General features: G+C 50.6%; 4 protein-coding genes across 4 annotated transcripts, besides 2 other annotated features; all 4 read left to right on the top strand.

The window, feature by feature from the left end:
* Window positions 1–7937, top strand: ACLA_011350 (Beige/BEACH domain protein; the record flags this gene model as incomplete). The annotated part of the gene is made up of 8 exons (XM_001274133.1): window positions 1–2500; window positions 2570–2931; window positions 2996–6779; window positions 6826–6986; window positions 7054–7359; window positions 7413–7625; window positions 7681–7845; window positions 7908–7937. 8 exons carry the CDS (start codon window positions 1–3, stop codon window positions 7935–7937), a joined length of 7521 nt encoding a protein of 2506 aa, XP_001274134.1.
* Window positions 7938–9146: 1209 nt separating this feature from the next.
* Window positions 9147–10604, top strand: ACLA_011340 (sedoheptulose-7-phosphate:D-glyceraldehyde-3-phosphate transaldolase TAL1; the record flags this gene model as incomplete). The annotated part of the gene is made up of 7 exons (XM_001274132.1): window positions 9147–9185; window positions 9276–9294; window positions 9361–9372; window positions 9462–9580; window positions 9657–9821; window positions 9896–10279; window positions 10368–10604. 7 exons carry the CDS (start codon window positions 9147–9149, stop codon window positions 10602–10604), a joined length of 975 nt encoding a protein of 324 aa, XP_001274133.1.
* A 1044-nt stretch (window positions 10605–11648) lies between these two features.
* Window positions 11649–11683: a microsatellite.
* An 83-nt stretch (window positions 11684–11766) lies between these two features.
* On the top strand, window positions 11767–12869 carry sod1 (superoxide dismutase SOD1; the record flags this gene model as incomplete). The annotated part of the gene is made up of 5 exons (XM_001274131.1): window positions 11767–11812; window positions 12206–12385; window positions 12464–12615; window positions 12677–12773; window positions 12847–12869. 5 exons carry the CDS (start codon window positions 11767–11769, stop codon window positions 12867–12869), a joined length of 498 nt encoding a protein of 165 aa, XP_001274132.1.
* Window positions 12146–12167: a microsatellite.
* Window positions 12870–13525: 656 nt separating the features above from the next.
* ACLA_011320 (putative transcription factor (Snd1/p100)) lies at window positions 13526–16384 on the top strand (the record flags this gene model as incomplete). Its single annotated transcript, XM_001274130.1, has 2 exons — window positions 13526–13660; window positions 13754–16384. The coding sequence occupies 2 exons, from the start codon at window positions 13526–13528 to the stop codon at window positions 16382–16384; spliced, it is 2766 nt and encodes a 921-aa protein (XP_001274131.1).
* Between the last annotated feature and the right edge of the window lie 864 nt (window positions 16385–17248).

Below are 17248 nucleotides of genomic sequence, written 5' to 3'. Positions count from 1 at the left end.
ATGAGCCAGCCCACATTCAGTCCCTCGCCGTCCTCTTCCTCCTTAACTGAAAGATCTGCCGCCGCCGCCGAGTTGACGCCGTTGATTCGGGAGATCAAAGCTGTTTGCGACAATTGCGACCAACCTACGTTCGATTCTCAACGATTTCACACAGCGGCGGAATCCTTGCTACGTCTCCGCCATTTTTTTATCGACAATGAGCATCCAAGGGAAGCCAAAGAGGCGTTTCGTCATCTTGACGGCTTTGAGACGCTGTTGCAGCTCGCCAGGAAGCTGTCAGAGTTGTATGAACCAGCAGATCAGTTGGACGAACAGAGAAGGGCTCTATTAGTGCTCTACAAAAATGTCTTGGCCGTCCTCGCTGAGAGTTTGAAGGGAAATTTCGGGAACAAGCGGTACTTTGCAAAACGGGTGCCGGGTGGAGGGCCAGCACTTCTGCAGGAGGCTCTATCAATGATGACCTCAAAGCTGGACAATATTCCGGGTGACACGGAACAATTCTATGGCGGGATATTGGCTGCGGCTCTCTGCCAGGAAGTTGTTGCTGATATATTCGCAACAATCAACTCGAAATTGCAATCAATTATTGAATTGTCCTTAGAAGATGTCAGAGCGGAAGTCAATCGGCATATGGGAAATGAGGAGACGATTGAAGTGCCAGAGCTCCTGGGGCCCTTGATTAATGCATGGTTAACGCAAAGTGCATCTTCCTCATCTAACCTCAGAATTCAGCAAGTAGTTTTGCCAGGGTGCCTTTGCCAGCTGGCCTCGCAATCTCGCAGAAACCTTACGGCGATGCATGCTACCGGAATATTAAGCAATATCATGCCCATTCTTTTCAGCAATGACCGACCAGAGTTGGAAAGAGCACTCTATCAGGAACTAGCTCAGCTACTGTGCGCTCAAGGATTACCAGACCTGGGCGATGCCGTCACCTTGTATCGAGAAGCACATAGCTGCACTAGAATGCTCCGATTTCTCGTTGATGTTCTCAAATGTTCCAGAGAACCCCCATCAATCCAGTTCGATATGTCACTCCACGGGTATTCTTCCTTGGAATTTTCGAGTTTAGGTCGTCCGTTTCCTCCAATTACCTCCTCAGGGTACACCTTGGCGGTATGGGCCAGATTTGATAAGTTTGACCCAAGCACACACACTACAATATTTGGTGCATTCGACGCCAGTCAAACATGCTTTCTACTAGCCTATTTGGAGAAAGATACGCGCAATTTCATATTGCAAACCTCCATCAAGGGGACTCGTCCCAGTGTTCGATTCAAGTCGATAACCTTCGAACCGGATCGATGGTACCATATATGTATTGTTCACAAAAAGCCTAGGCCACCAACACACTCGCGAGCTTCCCTGTTCATCAACGGGGAGTTTGTTGAACAACTGAGAATTGATTATCCCTGTATGCCTGTATCCAACACTCCCAATCGATTACCGCGTATCCAGGCTTTTTTTGGGACACCTCAAGATCTGGCGACGAGACTCGGCAAAGCAGTATCGACATCTCGCTGGTCTCTAGCGAATGCTATTCTTCTTGAGGATGCCTATAGCGACGACATGGTTGCTGTGTTTTACAATCTGGGTCCTCGATACTTCGGTAACTTCCAGGATTGCCTGGGCTCTTTTCAAACCTATAAAGCATCAGCAACCCTCAACCTACGCAATGAACATCTGCATCCCGGAAAGGAAGATGCTTCTGATATCATCACCGCCATTCGCCAGAAAGCAAGCGCTCTGGTTCGGGAAGGGTCCATCTTGATCAACGTTTCGCCTATGTCTGTCCTGGATGATGACGATAGCAACAATATCGACGAGTCCCAACTCGTGAAGAACCTTTCTAGGAAAGCTGCGAAGAACCTGCATCAGCTGACGAAAGCCGGTGGCAATGCAGTCGCCGCGAATGGTGCCGTTCCCGCAATCAACGATGCTTTAACCCAGAGTCATGGCGTAGGCATTTTGACTGGGGATCCTGTCATTTCCATACCACACTCCCTTGATGATGCCAGTTGGCGCATTGGGGGTTGTGCGGCGGTACACTTAAGCTTAGTGCACGCCGTGAAAACCCCAGAATGTTTACTCCTTGCTGTTGAAGCTCTTTACGAAGCAGTACAGGACAATTGGCGGAACAGCGAAGCAATGGAGAGAGAAAATGGGTACGGAGTTCTCGCATCGATACTTCGAGATAAAGTAGGACTGGGAAATGCTTCTGCGCTATCTCGAGTTTCGAGTGTTTGTTCCAATGCCGAGGAGCGGTCTACTTTGGCTCTCCAACTTCTTCGACTTACCCTCGGCTTCGTTGGATATGATTTTGAGCATCCAAATCAGTCTATTATCACAAACCCTTTGGCATACAGAGTCTTGCTTGTGGACCTCGATATCTGGAGACTTGGAGAGATGTCGTTGCTTGATTTGTACTACTCTCAGTTCTGCATCTTTGCTGGCCAGAGTAATTTTCGACGATTCAATGCAAAGCGTCTTTCCCGCATGCGTAAGCCTTTCCAACAATCATACATTCCGTTCTCGCAACTGTGGCACTTCTCATACTAACCATTCCTAGGCGTTAATAAGAAATTATTGGAGGCTCTCAAAGGAGAGGAGCTCACACCTGAGGCGCTACGCCTTTTCATCTCTGCATTCAAATCTCTGATGGAGAGTTGCTTTTCGGCAGACCTGTTTCGTTCATTGGCTCTGTTCATCACCTATGCCCTCCATACTCACCGGGGGACGAGCCGACTGCAAAGAAAGAAGAGCTCGCTGTCTATGGGTAACGCCGATCAACCGATGGTACCCATTGCAGGACGAGATTTCGTACCGAACACCAAAGTAGCAGTCGAGATGCTTCGAATGTATTGCTCCATTCTTTGTGATTCTCATGATTTCGTATTCTTGAGAAAGTTTGCAAAAGCCGTTACGAACAAGGTATGTTGGGAAAGAGACTTTTTGCATTTGAGCCGCGTGGATTCTAATATTTGACTTCGTACAGTGGCTCTTGTACCTCATCAGCGAGGATGAGCCTGAGATCGTTGTTCTTGCTACCAAAATCTTAGCTCGGTTGATAGTCAGCCATGGCGACGTCTATAATCGAAAATTCGCTGACAAGACGGGTGGATATGTCATTATGCGACATCGTCTGAGAAAATGGTGGAACATTCCTGCCATTTGGTCTATCTGTTTTAACGTTTTGTTTGGTCTTGATGTTGGTAAGACTGAACTGGAGAAGCCATTCGATCGATCCAGCCTGTTGGAGAGTTTGTCTTCAAAAGGCGAACCTCAAATAATTTTTCCTGAAATGCTCCCTGTGCTCATGGAAATGATGCAAGCTGGACTCCAACGTACAGTGTCAGCGGACCGGATCCAACTTGCAGCCACAGAATCTTCAGGAGATTCTCAAGTCCAGTCCGATAAACCGCCCACATCTTCATACAAGCCAGTGACGGATGTGAAAGGACAGACTTCGCTCCTGACTGCAGTCGTTGGGCTACTTGCTGAGTTGCATACAATATCGGCGAAATTCCGCGATTTCGCGACTCAGTCTGATTACATCCAAGGCCTGATCTACTCAATTTTCCCTGTTGTTGTTGGCTTGGAGACTTCAAGCGCAGATCTTGAGCCGAATTCTCGTGATAGCGCAAGCAGTCTTCATGACCGCAAGTTTCCCATTCGACCACGTTCAAGCGGGAGAACAGAATTGCGAACTACAACAGTTGAAGGGCCCAGGAGCCGTGATGGGCATGGTGGTTCACTTCGCCGTGGCTCATCCTTCATTCTGGTTTCGTCAGATAAAGCAGCGAAGCCATCACCTTCCTCTGCGTGTGTACGCAGAGCATTCATAGCAGCTGGGCCTGTGCCTAATATGACAGCCACGGAGCATCCTTTAGTACAAGGCATCTTGCATCTAGTCCTCTCTGTTTTCTCGGACCAACTATTGGAACGCAAAGAATTCAGCGGGCTGGGACTCTATTTGAAGACGCCTTCAAGTCCTCTTGAACATCAGGCTTATTTTAACTCTTGGATACTTGGGACTCTTCTTTCGGCGCTGCAGAGGGTCACAACCTCAAGACCACAACTTCTCCTAGAACCGCGAGCACTCTCTAACTTGGGACGCTTTGCAACGCATATCGGCGAGGCGGTATTTGAAGGCTGGTTTGTGGGCGGCACCGCTTGTACACTTGAATTTGCGGGCACAATTCTCGAATACCTTCAGCAATCCGATATTTCAATCTTGAAGAGCGTCAGGCTCTGCAGCCAAGCAGTTGCAAACATTCGCTCTACTCTGTTCCGTGTTGTTCTACTCGAACTATCGGAAATTGAAGATGACAAGGCTTGCGCGTTCCTGAATCGGCTGAGCTATTGGCAAGTTGTGTTACTTTCCGGAGGCGAGGCTCATTCGGATTACCTGCAGCTGCTTTGCTATCTACTCTATACTAAGTTGATAAGCAAGAATCAGGATATTCGTCTGGCAGCGGCCAGTTTATGGAGAGTTATCCTTGTTCAAAAGCCGGCTGAGATGTCTGCAATTTTGAGTCATGCAGCGATCCCTCTGCAGAAACGGCTAATTGGAGGGTTCGAAGCACTAGTCGGCATGGAAGACAATGCTTTCATTCAATGGGTAGATGATCACGAAGAGGACCTTAATGCCTTGTTCTTTGGGCTTTTGTCCAGGTCGTGGGAGACCTTTACTCTAGAAGAGACTACAAATATCGACATCTCAGCACGGGGCCGGAGTACCAAGCGTCAGGAGAAGTTGAAACAATGGAAGCAAGCGGAGAAGCTCAGCGATGAGGTGATGCGCAAACACGAAGCAACATTTCCGCACTGGATATCGAATATATCGGCGTCTGAGTTCCTCAAGTACCAGCGAGCTCTACAGGATCAGCAGGACAATTCTATATTCATGTGGAACGCATTCTCTCGCTTGACTATGAGCCTCAAGCGCCTTGGAGGTGTGTTGGCTGAGCACAGAGAAAGCAGATGGCGTCTCGACCAGACGGAAGGGCGAAGTCGTATGCGACTCCGGATCGTCCCAGATGACTCAGGAGAGCGACAAAACTACCAACCGAAAAGGAAAGCGTCCGAACCTCCAGCCATCAAAATCGGTACGCAGGTGCAGTCCTCTGCAAATAGCGCTTCAATGGGCTTGACCCCTACGGCTTTGGCTGCGGAAACCGGTGAAGATAACCCTCAAGACACAAGCTCAGATGATAGAAGCATTCTCGAGGAGAGCTTCGAGATGATTGACGATCCTAAGGCTGGCCTGGAAGACTACGAAGACAAGAACAGGAAGGTAATGCGGAGTCTTCACCGTGGTGACCAAGTGGAGAGTGTATGCAACCTGTCTCGAATTATTGGCTTGGAAGCATGCGAAGGCCTGTTGATTTTGGGCAAAGATCACATATACATCCTGGATAACTTTTTCCAAAGATCAGATGGGGAGATAGTGAATGTCTGGCAAGCTCCCACTGAAGAGCGAGATCCCTACGTTCGCATGATCGCTGGCAGAGAATCCTTCGAACGTAAAACACAGGAACATGAAACTAGAAGCTGGAAATGGTCTGACCTCATCAGTGTCTCCAAGAGACGCTTCCTGTTCCGAGACGTTGCTCTAGAGATTTTCTTTACGGATGGCAGCAGCTATCTGTTGACGTTGATCTCGTCAAGAACCCGAGATACCTTATGCAGCCAGCTCGCTACCAAAGCCCCGCAAGTGACTGGAAGCGTTGGTCACTCGCGGCCAGAAGACATATGGAGGTTTGAAACACTGCGAAGTCAGGAAGATGCGCCGCAGTCCCTGGGTTCCAAATTTGCCAGCGTCTTCGGCCATTCTCCTGTACACCCAGCCACACGGAAATGGATGAAGGGCGAGATATCCAATTTTCATTATCTCATGCTAATCAATACACTCGCGGGCAGAACGTTCAACGATCTAACCCAGTACCCTATCTTTCCCTGGGTTCTTGCGGATTACACGAGCGAGGAGTTGGACTTGACTGACCCCAAGACCTTTCGGGATTTGTCAAAACCCATGGGATGCCAAAATCCCGAGCGCGAGGCTGAATTCAGAGAACGGTATAAAGCATTTGCTGAAATGGGAGACGATGACTCCCCGCCCTTTCACTACGGCACTCATTATTCTTCGGCAATGATTGTCTGCTCATACCTCATCCGTCTGCAACCATTCGTCAAATCATATCTTCTTCTCCAAGGCGGAACTTTCGACCATGCTGACCGTCTCTTCTATTCCATCGGCAAGGCCTGGGAATCGGCCTCCCGTGGCAACATGTCGGATGTTAGAGAGTTGACACCCGAATTTTTCTATCTGCCGGAGTTTCTGGTCAATTCCAACAAGTACGACTTCGGCCTTCTTCAGAACATGACAACTGCGATTGATGCTGTGGAGCTCCCACCGTGGGCGAAGGGCGACCCGAAAATCTTTATAGCGAAGCATCGCGAGGCTGTAGAAAGTCCCTACGTGACTGAGAACCTTCATCATTGGATTGATCTTGTCTTTGGCTGTAAACAGAAAGGGGAGGCGGCGATCGAGGCAGTCAATGTCTTTCATCATTTGTCGTACCAAGGAGCCAAAGATCTCGATGCTATTGATGATCCGGTGGAGCGACTGGCTACGATTGGCATCATCCACAATTTTGGACAGACGCCACACCAGATCTTCACTCGACCTCACCCTCAGCGAGAGGATCCCCGGCATCGGGTGCCGCGCTTAGATCGTCTTGCTGAGTCGCTCACGCAGCTTCCCCTCTCACTACTTGGTAAGATATCACGGTTTGTGATTTGGGTTTCGCGTGCTCACAACAGATATAGACATCGGGGAGCAGGTCTCCACCTTGTCCATGAAGCAGGACCGCTTGCTCTGTGCTGCTCCGCTCAGGCTGAATATCCCTCCAAACTACGATAAGTATCTAGAGTGGGGATTTTTCGATGGGAGCGTAAGATTTTACTCTTCGGGAAGTCGCAAGGTAGGACAAAAGAATCCTGGAATACTCGCCAATATGCATGTGAAGTCTCATATACTGATCGGCTTAGCTTCTTGGTCATTTCGAGCATTTGCATGTCGGGCAGTTATCCTGCACGATTTTCGCGGATTCCCGGACGTTGGTTACTTCGGGTACAGATTGCGTTGTGTCGATATGGACCTTTACTTCGACCGGCAAATCTGTGGATCTGATCCCTGCCGGCTCGCTTTTCGGGCATCGTACTGCCGTAACGGTCCTCGCGGTTTCACGATCATTTAGTGCCCTCCTCTCTGCGTCTATGGATGGCCAAATCATACTGTGGGATCTCAATCAGCAGTGTTTTGTGCGAGAGCTTCCGGCTGGCGGGCCCGTCGACGTAAGTAGCGTCTGATCTATGAGACTGAGGAAGATTGGCTGACTTGCGCTTAGTGCGCTTGCATTAATGATGTGACTGGAGAGATTGTGGTTTGCCGTGGAAGTCGTCTCAGCCTCTACACTCTGAACGGGGCACTGTTGCTGGAACAAGACGTGTGTGAGTCGCTCGATGACCATGTCATGTCTTGTGTGTTCTACGAGGGGGTCGACAACGAATGGCAGGAGCGCGAGCTGATCTTCACTGGTCACCGACGAGGGGTCGTCAATGTAAGATGGTGCAGATTATTCTCCGCCTGTTTGGTTGCTAATATGCGTCTGCCAGATTTGGTCCAAGATCATCCGAAACGGTCGATTCGAGCTGGAATTGATTCGGCAACTGCATCATATCGACAACAATCGAGACAACGGAGCCAACATCTCGGTCGGAATCAGCTGCATTCTGACTCTGCCTCACGTGGTGTATACGGGGGATGAGGCGGGAAGAGTAGTAAGTAGCATTCCAGCACACGATATGCGACAGTCGAAAGCTTATATATTCTGAAAAATTAGTATGAATGGAGTTGCGTCCAACGACGTTGAGGACAATTCACATCGGGGTTCAGGAGTTCTCGCAAAATTCCTATACAACCACACAGTGCGTCATTGGCAGGAGGAGCAGTCTTGCCGTGGTGCTTGTTTACTTACCTATAGACCAAACCTGTTTCCAGTCATCGTATCTCTTCTGTATGTGCTTTGTGTTTGTGTTTTTTCAATCCTCCTCTATCTCTGTCTGTCTGCCATGGTTGAAGGTTTTTCTCTACCATGAGGATTGTCTGTATATAGTTCGGCTCCCACATTTAGCATAGACGGGAGGTCATGGGGTCTACGGAGTGGCGGCTATTTTGAGCTTGAGCCTGTTTTTTTTTTTTTTTAAGGGGAAAAGCAAAAGTTGTTTTAACCGTCCGCTGCTCCATCTGAGTATTATTATTATTATTACTACTACTACGGAGTATCTATTTTATTTCGGTCATTGGACTCCGGTGAAGGGAAAACGGGCAGTGAACCAGTCCACCCCCGTGTGCTCAGCGATTGGGTGGGCCGAAAGCGCTGCGAGCTCTGCGGGAGTCGGAGCACTCTGGGCCGAGTAAAGTTGCTTCTTGGTGCTCCCATACATAAAATCAATATAACCGGAGGTGGTGAGAATGATGAGAGAGATCTGTCACTCAGAGTATTGGATCTTCTATCTAGACTCTAGAGCGAGGGAGAGGGAAGTGAAGGAGCATGTTTTCATTTTTGCGTGTTGATCGGGTAATAAATCATCATCATAGTAGAAATGATTAGTCGGATCTTGTTCATGGCTCACCGGGTATTATGTGAAGTCATTCCAACAGGCATAGCGTCATCAGTATACCCCACCATAGAGCTTCCCTTGGAGGGGGGAAAAGAGAGAAGAAGGCTGAAGCAGGAGGAAAAGAGTAACGAACAGTCGAACATGAGAGGAAACGGATCTCTCTCGCCCGCCAGAATCCCCTTTACAGAGTAATCTTTCCCCCCCTCCACCCCACCCCTTCATCCTCAAACAAGTAGACACTAGACCCGAGGAGTAATTGCTGGTGGTTTAAGCTGGTACTCCCAAAGTACAAAGTACCCCATCTCGCCACGTCTTCCGCCTTCATAGTATTATCTTATTATTAGTAGACCCCTCCATCCTTCTTAACTTACTTACTGCTTCTCATCTCTCTCCATCTCACTTTCTATCGATTGATTCATCTTCAAACTCCTTCTTCCATCACTTCACTTCACTTCACAATGTCTTCCGCTCTCGAACAGCTCAAGGCCACTGGCACTGTAAGTGGGCAGCTCTTTCGGTGACATTTCTTGCGTCACGACAGGGAATGCAATTGGTGTTTGCTAACCACTACTTTTTTATGCGGACAGGTCGTGGTTTGCGACTCTGGTAAGTTCTATGACCCTTGATGTCTTCGCCTTTGTATAGATCTGGACTAACATGGATTGCTACTAGGTGACTTTGCCAGTATGTTCTTCCGTGCACCCCGAGTGCCCCGCTCTTGTTTTTTATTTTTATTTTGTGAGATGCGATCGGAATACTGACTCCCTCTGCAGCCATTGGCAAGTACAAGCCTCAGGATGCCACCACCAACCCCTCCTTGATCCTGGCTGCTTCCAAGAAGCCCGAGTATGCCAGCCTGATCGATGCCGCCGTTGAGAAGGGCAAGAAGGAGGTTCGTTGTGCTCCCAGAATGACCATGAGGAAACTAGTTGTCATTTTGCTAAATGTTCTCGATTTGAAATAAACAGGGTAAGACCGTCGACGAGCAGGTCGATGCCACCCTTGACAACCTCCTCGTTGAGTTCGGCAAGAAGATCCTCGAGATCATCCCCGGCAAGGTCTCCACCGAGGTCGATGCCCGCTTCTCCTTCGATACCCAGGCTTCCGTTGACAAGGCCCTTCACATCATCAAGGTATGTCATCTGCCAGGACCGACAGGATGCAAACGACGTCGACATGTGACTGGCCGACTGACTGACTTGTGCAGCTCTACGAGCAAAGCGGTATCTCCAAGGACCGTGTCCTGATTAAGATCGCCTCCACCTGGGAGGGTATCAAGGCCGCCCACATCCTGCAGTCCCAGCACGGCATCAACTGCAACCTGACCCTCATGTTCTCCCTCGTCCAGGCCATCGCTGCCGCTGAGGCCGGTGCCTTCCTCATCTCTCCCTTCGTTGGCCGTATCCTGGATTGGTACAAGGCTGCCCACAAGCGCGATTACTCCCCCGAGGAGGACCCCGGTGTCAAGTCCGTCGAGAGCATCTTCAACTACTACAAGAAGTTCGGCTACAAGACCATCGTCATGGGTGCTTCCTTCCGTAACACCGGTGAGATCACAGAGCTGGCTGGCTGTGACTACCTGACCATCTCGGTATGTTTTCAATCGCTTTATTTTTTATTTTTATTTTGAGTTTGTTTGTCCAAAGGGAGCATGAATGCTAACCACACCCATGACATAGCCCAACCTGCTCGAGGATCTGTTCAACTCGACCGCCGCTGTCCCCAAGAAGCTCGATGCCGCCGGCGCCTCCAGCCTGGATATTTCCAAGCGCAGCTACCTCAACGACGAGGCTCTCTTCCGCTTCGATTTCAACGAGGAGGCCATGGCTGTCGAGAAGCTGCGCGAGGGTATCTCCAAGTTTGCCGCTGACGCTGTCACCCTGAAGGAGCTCCTCAAGCAGAAGATCCAGGCTTAAGCTGAAAATGCGTGTTTTCTTTTTCCTTTATTAATATCTGCATTGTAAAATTGGCGACATGAAAAAATTGTCTATGGTAGATATGAGTCATGAAATGAATTCTCTCACGTCATTTGAAATGGCATGCCAGCTCTTTATTACTTTTTTTTTTCTTTTATAGGGAGGGCTTGTCTACTTGTCTAGCAGGGTAAAGCCCGGTAGAAAGGCTCTGGTCAGTGATGGCGGGCAGGAGTTGGCCGTCGATCGGAGGACTGGCTCGGGAGGGTTCAGGGTTTTGTCTGTGGTGCATACCGAGGCATGTCATCTCGGCGATGGATATCAATTACCATGCTCCAGGCCATAGGTATGATTTGGGTACTATGGTCTAGAGAAAGTAGAGCTTAACCCCTTCACTATTCGACTCAATTGATCCTTGTTCCCATGGTATCTCGATACATTCTGCCTAGGTGTATGTACGCAGAGTTGGACGTACTACGTACGTGTTCTCTGGAGCCCCATTGATCAAAAGCTTGGTGGGGGTTTCCCAACCATGCCGCAAATGCAATACAGCTTAGCAATGATTATGCAGACAATAATACAAATAAGTAGTAATAATAGATTAATGAACTACGAGGACAAGAGTCTCTTGATAAAAGGTCGAGACCAAGCGGCTTATGAATCGATCTGATAGACGCGAAGAAGGATCTTACTCTCAGGTACTCTGACTCTTGGTAATCTGAATACGAGACAATACAGTTGTACGGGGCTACCTCCGACGGAATTGACCATAATACACAAACAAAACGTCATTCCGATGGCCCCCGCCAGCTAAGGTGGGGGAGGGAGGGGGAACGGATTTGGCTGCACTGCGAATTGCAAGTCGAACAGCCAGATTTAGGGATAGACAGATAACTAGAGCCACTTTTCTTCAGTAGTAGTAGGTACTTCGGGGTCCGTAGTTGTTCGTTACCAATCGTAGGTACCTACCTGCCTTAGTACATGGATAGTAATTGTTGTTTTTTTACCCCTCGTCCCACGGTTTTCTTGTCTTTTCTTCCCCCCCTCCTCCCCCCCTCTCTCTCTCTCTCACTCTCTCTCTCCTCTTCTCCTCCCATCATCATCATTGCTTTTCACTTCTCTCTTCTAGTCCCTTCAAAAAATCTCATCATTAATAACCGTCAAAATGGTCAAGGCTGGTAAGTTGGGACTGTTTCATCTATCCTGCATCTGTCTGCTCTGTTTCATTGGTTTCTTCGTCCTTGATGGGATCCACGATCGACCGTGGCCGGGGGACCTTAGAGTGAGCACATTTGAGCACCTTGTGAATCAGCCCTCTTGAGCGCCCCGGCCTATCATCAGTCATCGTTGCATCCCAGATCCCGGGGTAAAGAGCTTATCAACACGTTACCTGTCGCTGTTTGATTGCTCGTACTGGCTGTTATTCGCCGTCTGCTCGCCTCGCTGGCTCCTCCCCCGGGGTACTCAAGATACCGGATCGAGGTGGCCATAGCTTGGGCCCATGCAGTTGAGGAGGATGCGCGCTTCTCCCGTGTTCTCGAAGCTTTTTTTTTTTTTTTTTTTTTTCTCCCCCGTCATTCCGGGTTGACTGACATGCATCGCAGTTGCTGTCCTCCGCGGTGACTCCAAGGTCTCCGGCACTGTTACCTTCGAGCAGGCCGACGAGAACTCTCTCACCACCGTCTCCTGGAACATCACCGGCCACGACGCCAACGCTAAGCGTGCTTTCCACGTCCACCAGTTCGGTGACAACACCAACGGCTGCACCTCCGCTGGTCCTCACTGTACGTCTCTCCCTTCCCGTGATGGAATCCCGTCCGTTGGGTCCGGGAATCTCTGGTACTGATCCGAATGCTACCTAGTCAACCCCTTCGGCAAGACCCACGGTGCCCCCGAGGATGCTGAGCGCCACGTCGGTGACCTTGGTAACTTCGAGACCGATGCTGAGGGTAACTCCGTCGGCTCCAAGAAGGACCCCCTGATCAAGCTGATTGGCGCCGAGAGCGTCCTGGGCGTAAGTTCCCTGTGTAAACTGGTAGGCTTGCGATTGGACCGTAAGCTGATATCTCGTCTAGCGGACCCTGGTCGTTCACGCCGGTACCGATGACCTTGGCAAGGGTGAGAGCGAGGAGTCCAAGAAGACTGGCAACGCTGGTCCTCGTCCCGCCTGTGGTAAGTCTAGCCCGTGCATTGAATGAAATATACACAAAGATGGGTGTATGCTGATTGGTTGTTCGTACTATAGGTGTCATCGGCATTGCCGCTTAAACGCAGATCACCCTGATACAAAATTCTTGGATGTGAAAAAGGCTAGGGGTAGGAGCAGGTCTGGATAATTCTGGATAATTCCCCGATGGGAAGCAGGATTGCATGAAAAGTAGTACTTCGTTTGATGGAGTAAAAACTAGAAAGCACTTGAGTCTATGGATAGGGGGGTTCTGGACCTGGCTCGTGGCTGTTCAGATCTAGATGCGATAATAGGATTCACGAATTGATATGTTTTCATGAATGACCAATGTGCCTGTGATCGTCAGTTATTCCTTTATCAATAGTAAGACTATCAATTGTAGCATTTTTTGTCACTAGACAGATACTATACTAGATGCATTGTCGCCATCAGTTGTTGGGATGGACAGAGGCATTCACAGTGATATTGCTGCCCCTGGCTAGAACAGCTAGCGGCTTCTCCACAGAGTCAGGTGGCTCCAAACTCTCTTGGAGCTCTCCTCACGGCCGCAATCAACTAATCTCAACAACCATCGATTCACTGCCTTTCGTCTTCCTCTGCTTCCCCTGTGTATTTGCTTTTTTTCATTTTCATTTTCATCTTCGATTTCTCTGGAATTAATTGATTGTTGCTTCCAACAATCTCTTTCTTCCTCTACTTCTTCTAATTTTGACCCCGTTCTGTGGCTTCTCAAGCAATGCCTCTCGAAGCCCGTGTGAAATCTGTCCTGTCGGGCGACACCGTTGTCTTGTCGAACCTCGCCAATGGACAGGAGCGCCTTCTTAGTCTTGCATATGTCTCGGCTCCTAGGTTAAAGAGAGAGGGCGATGAGGTGAGTTTGTGATTTTTATTTATCATGATACCTTGCGGGATTGTGTGATTGCTTGTCTTCCCCGGTGTCGGGATATGTGGCCTCTACTTCCAGACCGACACCCAGCTCTCCCATCACCCCAGTCTCTTCAATCCCTGCTATCACTACCTTCGCTCTGGAAGCATCCTTGTCTACATTGAAGATGTGGTTGTGGATTGTCGCTCACCCATCTTCTCACAGCCTTACGGCTTCCACTCCCGGGAGTTTCTCCGCGAGGTCCTTGTCGGCAAAGTGATCAATTTCCAGATCCTCTACACAATCCCCACCGGTGCCAAACGCGAGTACGGCACAATCAAGCTTCCAGGCTTCGACGCCTCCCTGCCCGATATTAGCGTGCAAGAAGGATGGGCACGTGTCCGCGAAGAGGCCGGCAAGCGTGACGAATCCGAGGAGACAGCATCCTACCTCGAACGGCTCCGCGCTCTGGAGGACCATGCCCGCACCGAGTCCAAGGGTCTGTGGGCTGGAGCAGAGAACGGTCGCACGGAGACCAGCTATGAGCTGACCGATGGCAGGGCTCTGGTTGACGAGTGGAAGGAGAAGCACCTCGAAGCCATTGTCGAAAGAGTCTTGAACGGAGACCGGCTGGTCCTGCGTCTGCTCCTGTCCCCCGAGAAGCACCTGCAGACCGTTGTTGCGGTCGGCGGTGTGCGTGCCCCGGCTGCGAGACGAGTCAATGCCGAGGGCAAGGAGCAGCCTGGTGAGCCGTTCGGAGATGAGGCATACCAGTTTGTCGAGTCAAGGCTCCTGCAGCGTAAGGTGCAGGTTTCGCTTCTTGGAGTGACCCCTCAGGGACAGCTGATTGCCACCGTTCTTCACCCCAACGGCAACATTGCCAAGTTCCTGCTGGAGGCTGGTCTTGCTCGCTGCTTCGATCACCACTCTGCCTTGCTCGGCCCCGAGATGGTCTCCTTCCGCCGCGCCGAGAAAGAAGCCAAGGACAACCGCAAAGGTCTGTTCACCGGATTCGCCTCGAAAGGTCCTGCTGGCGGGGCCGCCGAGCTGGACTACATTGTCTCCCGTGTGCTGAACGCAGACACTCTGTTCCTCCGCAACAAGGCTGGCGAGGAGAAGAAGATCAGCCTGAGCAGTGTCCGACAGCCCAAGCCGTCTGATCCCAAGCAGGCGCCCTTCCAGGCCGATGCTAAGGAGTTTGTGCGCAAGAGGCTCATTGGCAAGCACGTCAAGGTCACGATTAATGGCAAGAAGCCCGCAAACGAGGGTTATGAGGAACGGGATGTCGCAACCGTTGTGCAGGGTAACACCAACATCGCCCTGGCGCTTGTGGAAGCCGGCTACGCCTCCGTCATCCGCCATCGCCAGGACGACGATGATCGCTCCCCCGAGTACGATTCTCTGCTGCTCGCCGAGGCGGAAGCCCAGAAAGATGGAAAGGGAATGTGGTCTCCCAAGCCTCCCAAGCCAAAGCAATACCAGGATTACTCGGAGAATGTGCAAAAGGCCAAGCTAGAGGTTTCCGTTCTTCAGCGCCAGAAGCGTGTTCCTGCCATTGTGGATTTCGTCAAGTCGGGATCTCGCTTCACCGTCCTCGTGCCCCGTGAAAACGCCAAGTTGACCCTGGTTCTGGGCGGCATCCGGGCCCCCCGATCGGCCCGCAGCCCTGGAGAGGCCTCCGAACCCTTCGGCCAGGAGGCTCATGATCTGGCCAACCGACGATGCATGCAGCGTGATGTTGAGATTGACATTCAGACCCACGACAAGGTCGGTGGTTTCATTGGCACCCTCTACGTCAACAAGGAGGACTTCGCCAAGGTCCTTCTTGAAGAGGGTCTGGCTACCGTGCATGCGTATTCCGCCGAACAATCGGGCCGCGCGAACGAGTACTTTGCTGCGGAGAAGAAGGCCAAGGACGCTCGGAAGGGCTTGTGGCACGATTGGGATCCCAGCAAGGAGGCTGCCGAAGCCGAAGTGGAGCCAGTCAATGGTGCGGAGACTGAGGCTGTCGAACGCCGCAAAGACTATCGGGATGTGATGGTCACCTATGTCGACCCCACCTCGGCCCGCATCAAGATCCAGCAGATTGGAACCGGCACCTCTGCTCTAACAGAGCTCATGAGTGCCTTCCGTTCCTTCCACCTCAACAAGGCCAACGATACCCCGCTGCCCGGCCCGCCCAAGGCAGGTGAGTACGTGGCGGCCAAGTTCAGTGAGGATGGCGACTGGTACCGTGCGCGCGTTCGCCGCAACGACCGCGAAAAGCAGCAAGCAGAGGTTCTCTACATCGACTACGGTAACTCCGAAGTTCTCCCCTGGTCTCGTCTCCGGCCTCTGAGCCAGCCCCAGTTCTCTGTTCAGAAGCTGCGGGCCCAGGCTGTGGACGCTGTTTTCTCGTTCCTGCAGTTCCCTGTCTCCGCCGATTACCTCCAAGACGCCGTCAGCTTCATTGGAGAGCTGACTTACGATCGGACCCTGGTTGCCAACGTTGACTACGTCGCTGCTGATGGACTCATGCATGTTACCCTGCTGGATCCTTCGGTCTCGAAGAACCTGGACCAGAGCATCAACGCCGAGATTGTCCGGGAGGGTTTGGCCATGGTTCCCCGGAAGCTGAAGGCCTGGGAACGTGCTGCCAGCGATACTCTATCGCACCTGCGCAGCGTGGAGGACCAGGCGAAGCAGGAGAGACGGGGTATGTGGGAGTATGGAGATCTCACTGAGGACTAAGAGAGAAAACGTTTCTTTTATGTTTTCTTCTTGGGCTTCGGGGGAGGGGGACGATGGAATGACTGTACATTTACGTCGCACGGTGAAATGCATATTTCTAGGCAAAAATCGGGGCAGTTTGTGGTTTAGGGGCCCCTTTCATTCTGTATTCGTGTTTCTTGATGATATCCCTTAGCACACTGCATAGGATGTCCCTGAATGTGTCTTTTTATCAACTATCCAGATATCTATCAATCTCCTGCCGAAAAGCGATGGGCATCTCATGCAATTTTCTCTCTCGTATTTGTGACGCTTGGACTCCGGATCTCCGCGCCAGTGGAGGCGCTGAGATGCCGCTGACATAAGCCCTGGTTGCCAGTTCCTGTTTCTTTCTGGCTGCTGGCAAATAATAATATTAATAAGTAATCATTTCCAAAACACCACCAGGACGGAAGCAAATCCCTTCTCCTGCTTATAACCACAGCTTCTTCCCTGCTCCAACGCCGACCAGCTGTTGTCTTTTCACGTTTCCTTTGAGCTCGATTCTGCCGATTCCACCGGAATCAACTAGTGGCTTGCTGATCGGGCAGCGCTTTGACTCTTATCTCCGGCGCTTCCGCACCCCAAGGCGTAAGGCAAGCGCGCAGGGTGTCCATAGGGTCTGGGGAGGCGAAGGTAGATACCCAAAGTCCCAAACAACGAGGATTCCATCTCAGTTCATCACGTATGTCTATCTGACTATTTTGTTTCCCCTTTTTCGTTTTGTTCCATTGTCCGTATTATCTAATCAATCAAAGGGTCCAGGGGTTCGAAAAAGAAAAAAAAAAAAAGATTACAGATATAATCGCGAAACCAGGAAACGAGGATCTACACAGACTCAAGGTC

This window comes from Aspergillus clavatus, genomic scaffold (assembly GCF_000002715.2).
Source record: "Aspergillus clavatus NRRL 1 1099423829795 genomic scaffold, whole genome shotgun sequence".
Lineage (NCBI taxonomy): Eukaryota > Fungi > Ascomycota > Eurotiomycetes > Eurotiales > Aspergillaceae > Aspergillus > Aspergillus clavatus.
The sequence above is the reverse complement of the archived record's forward strand: the minus strand, read 5'-3'. Positions and strand labels throughout refer to the sequence as shown.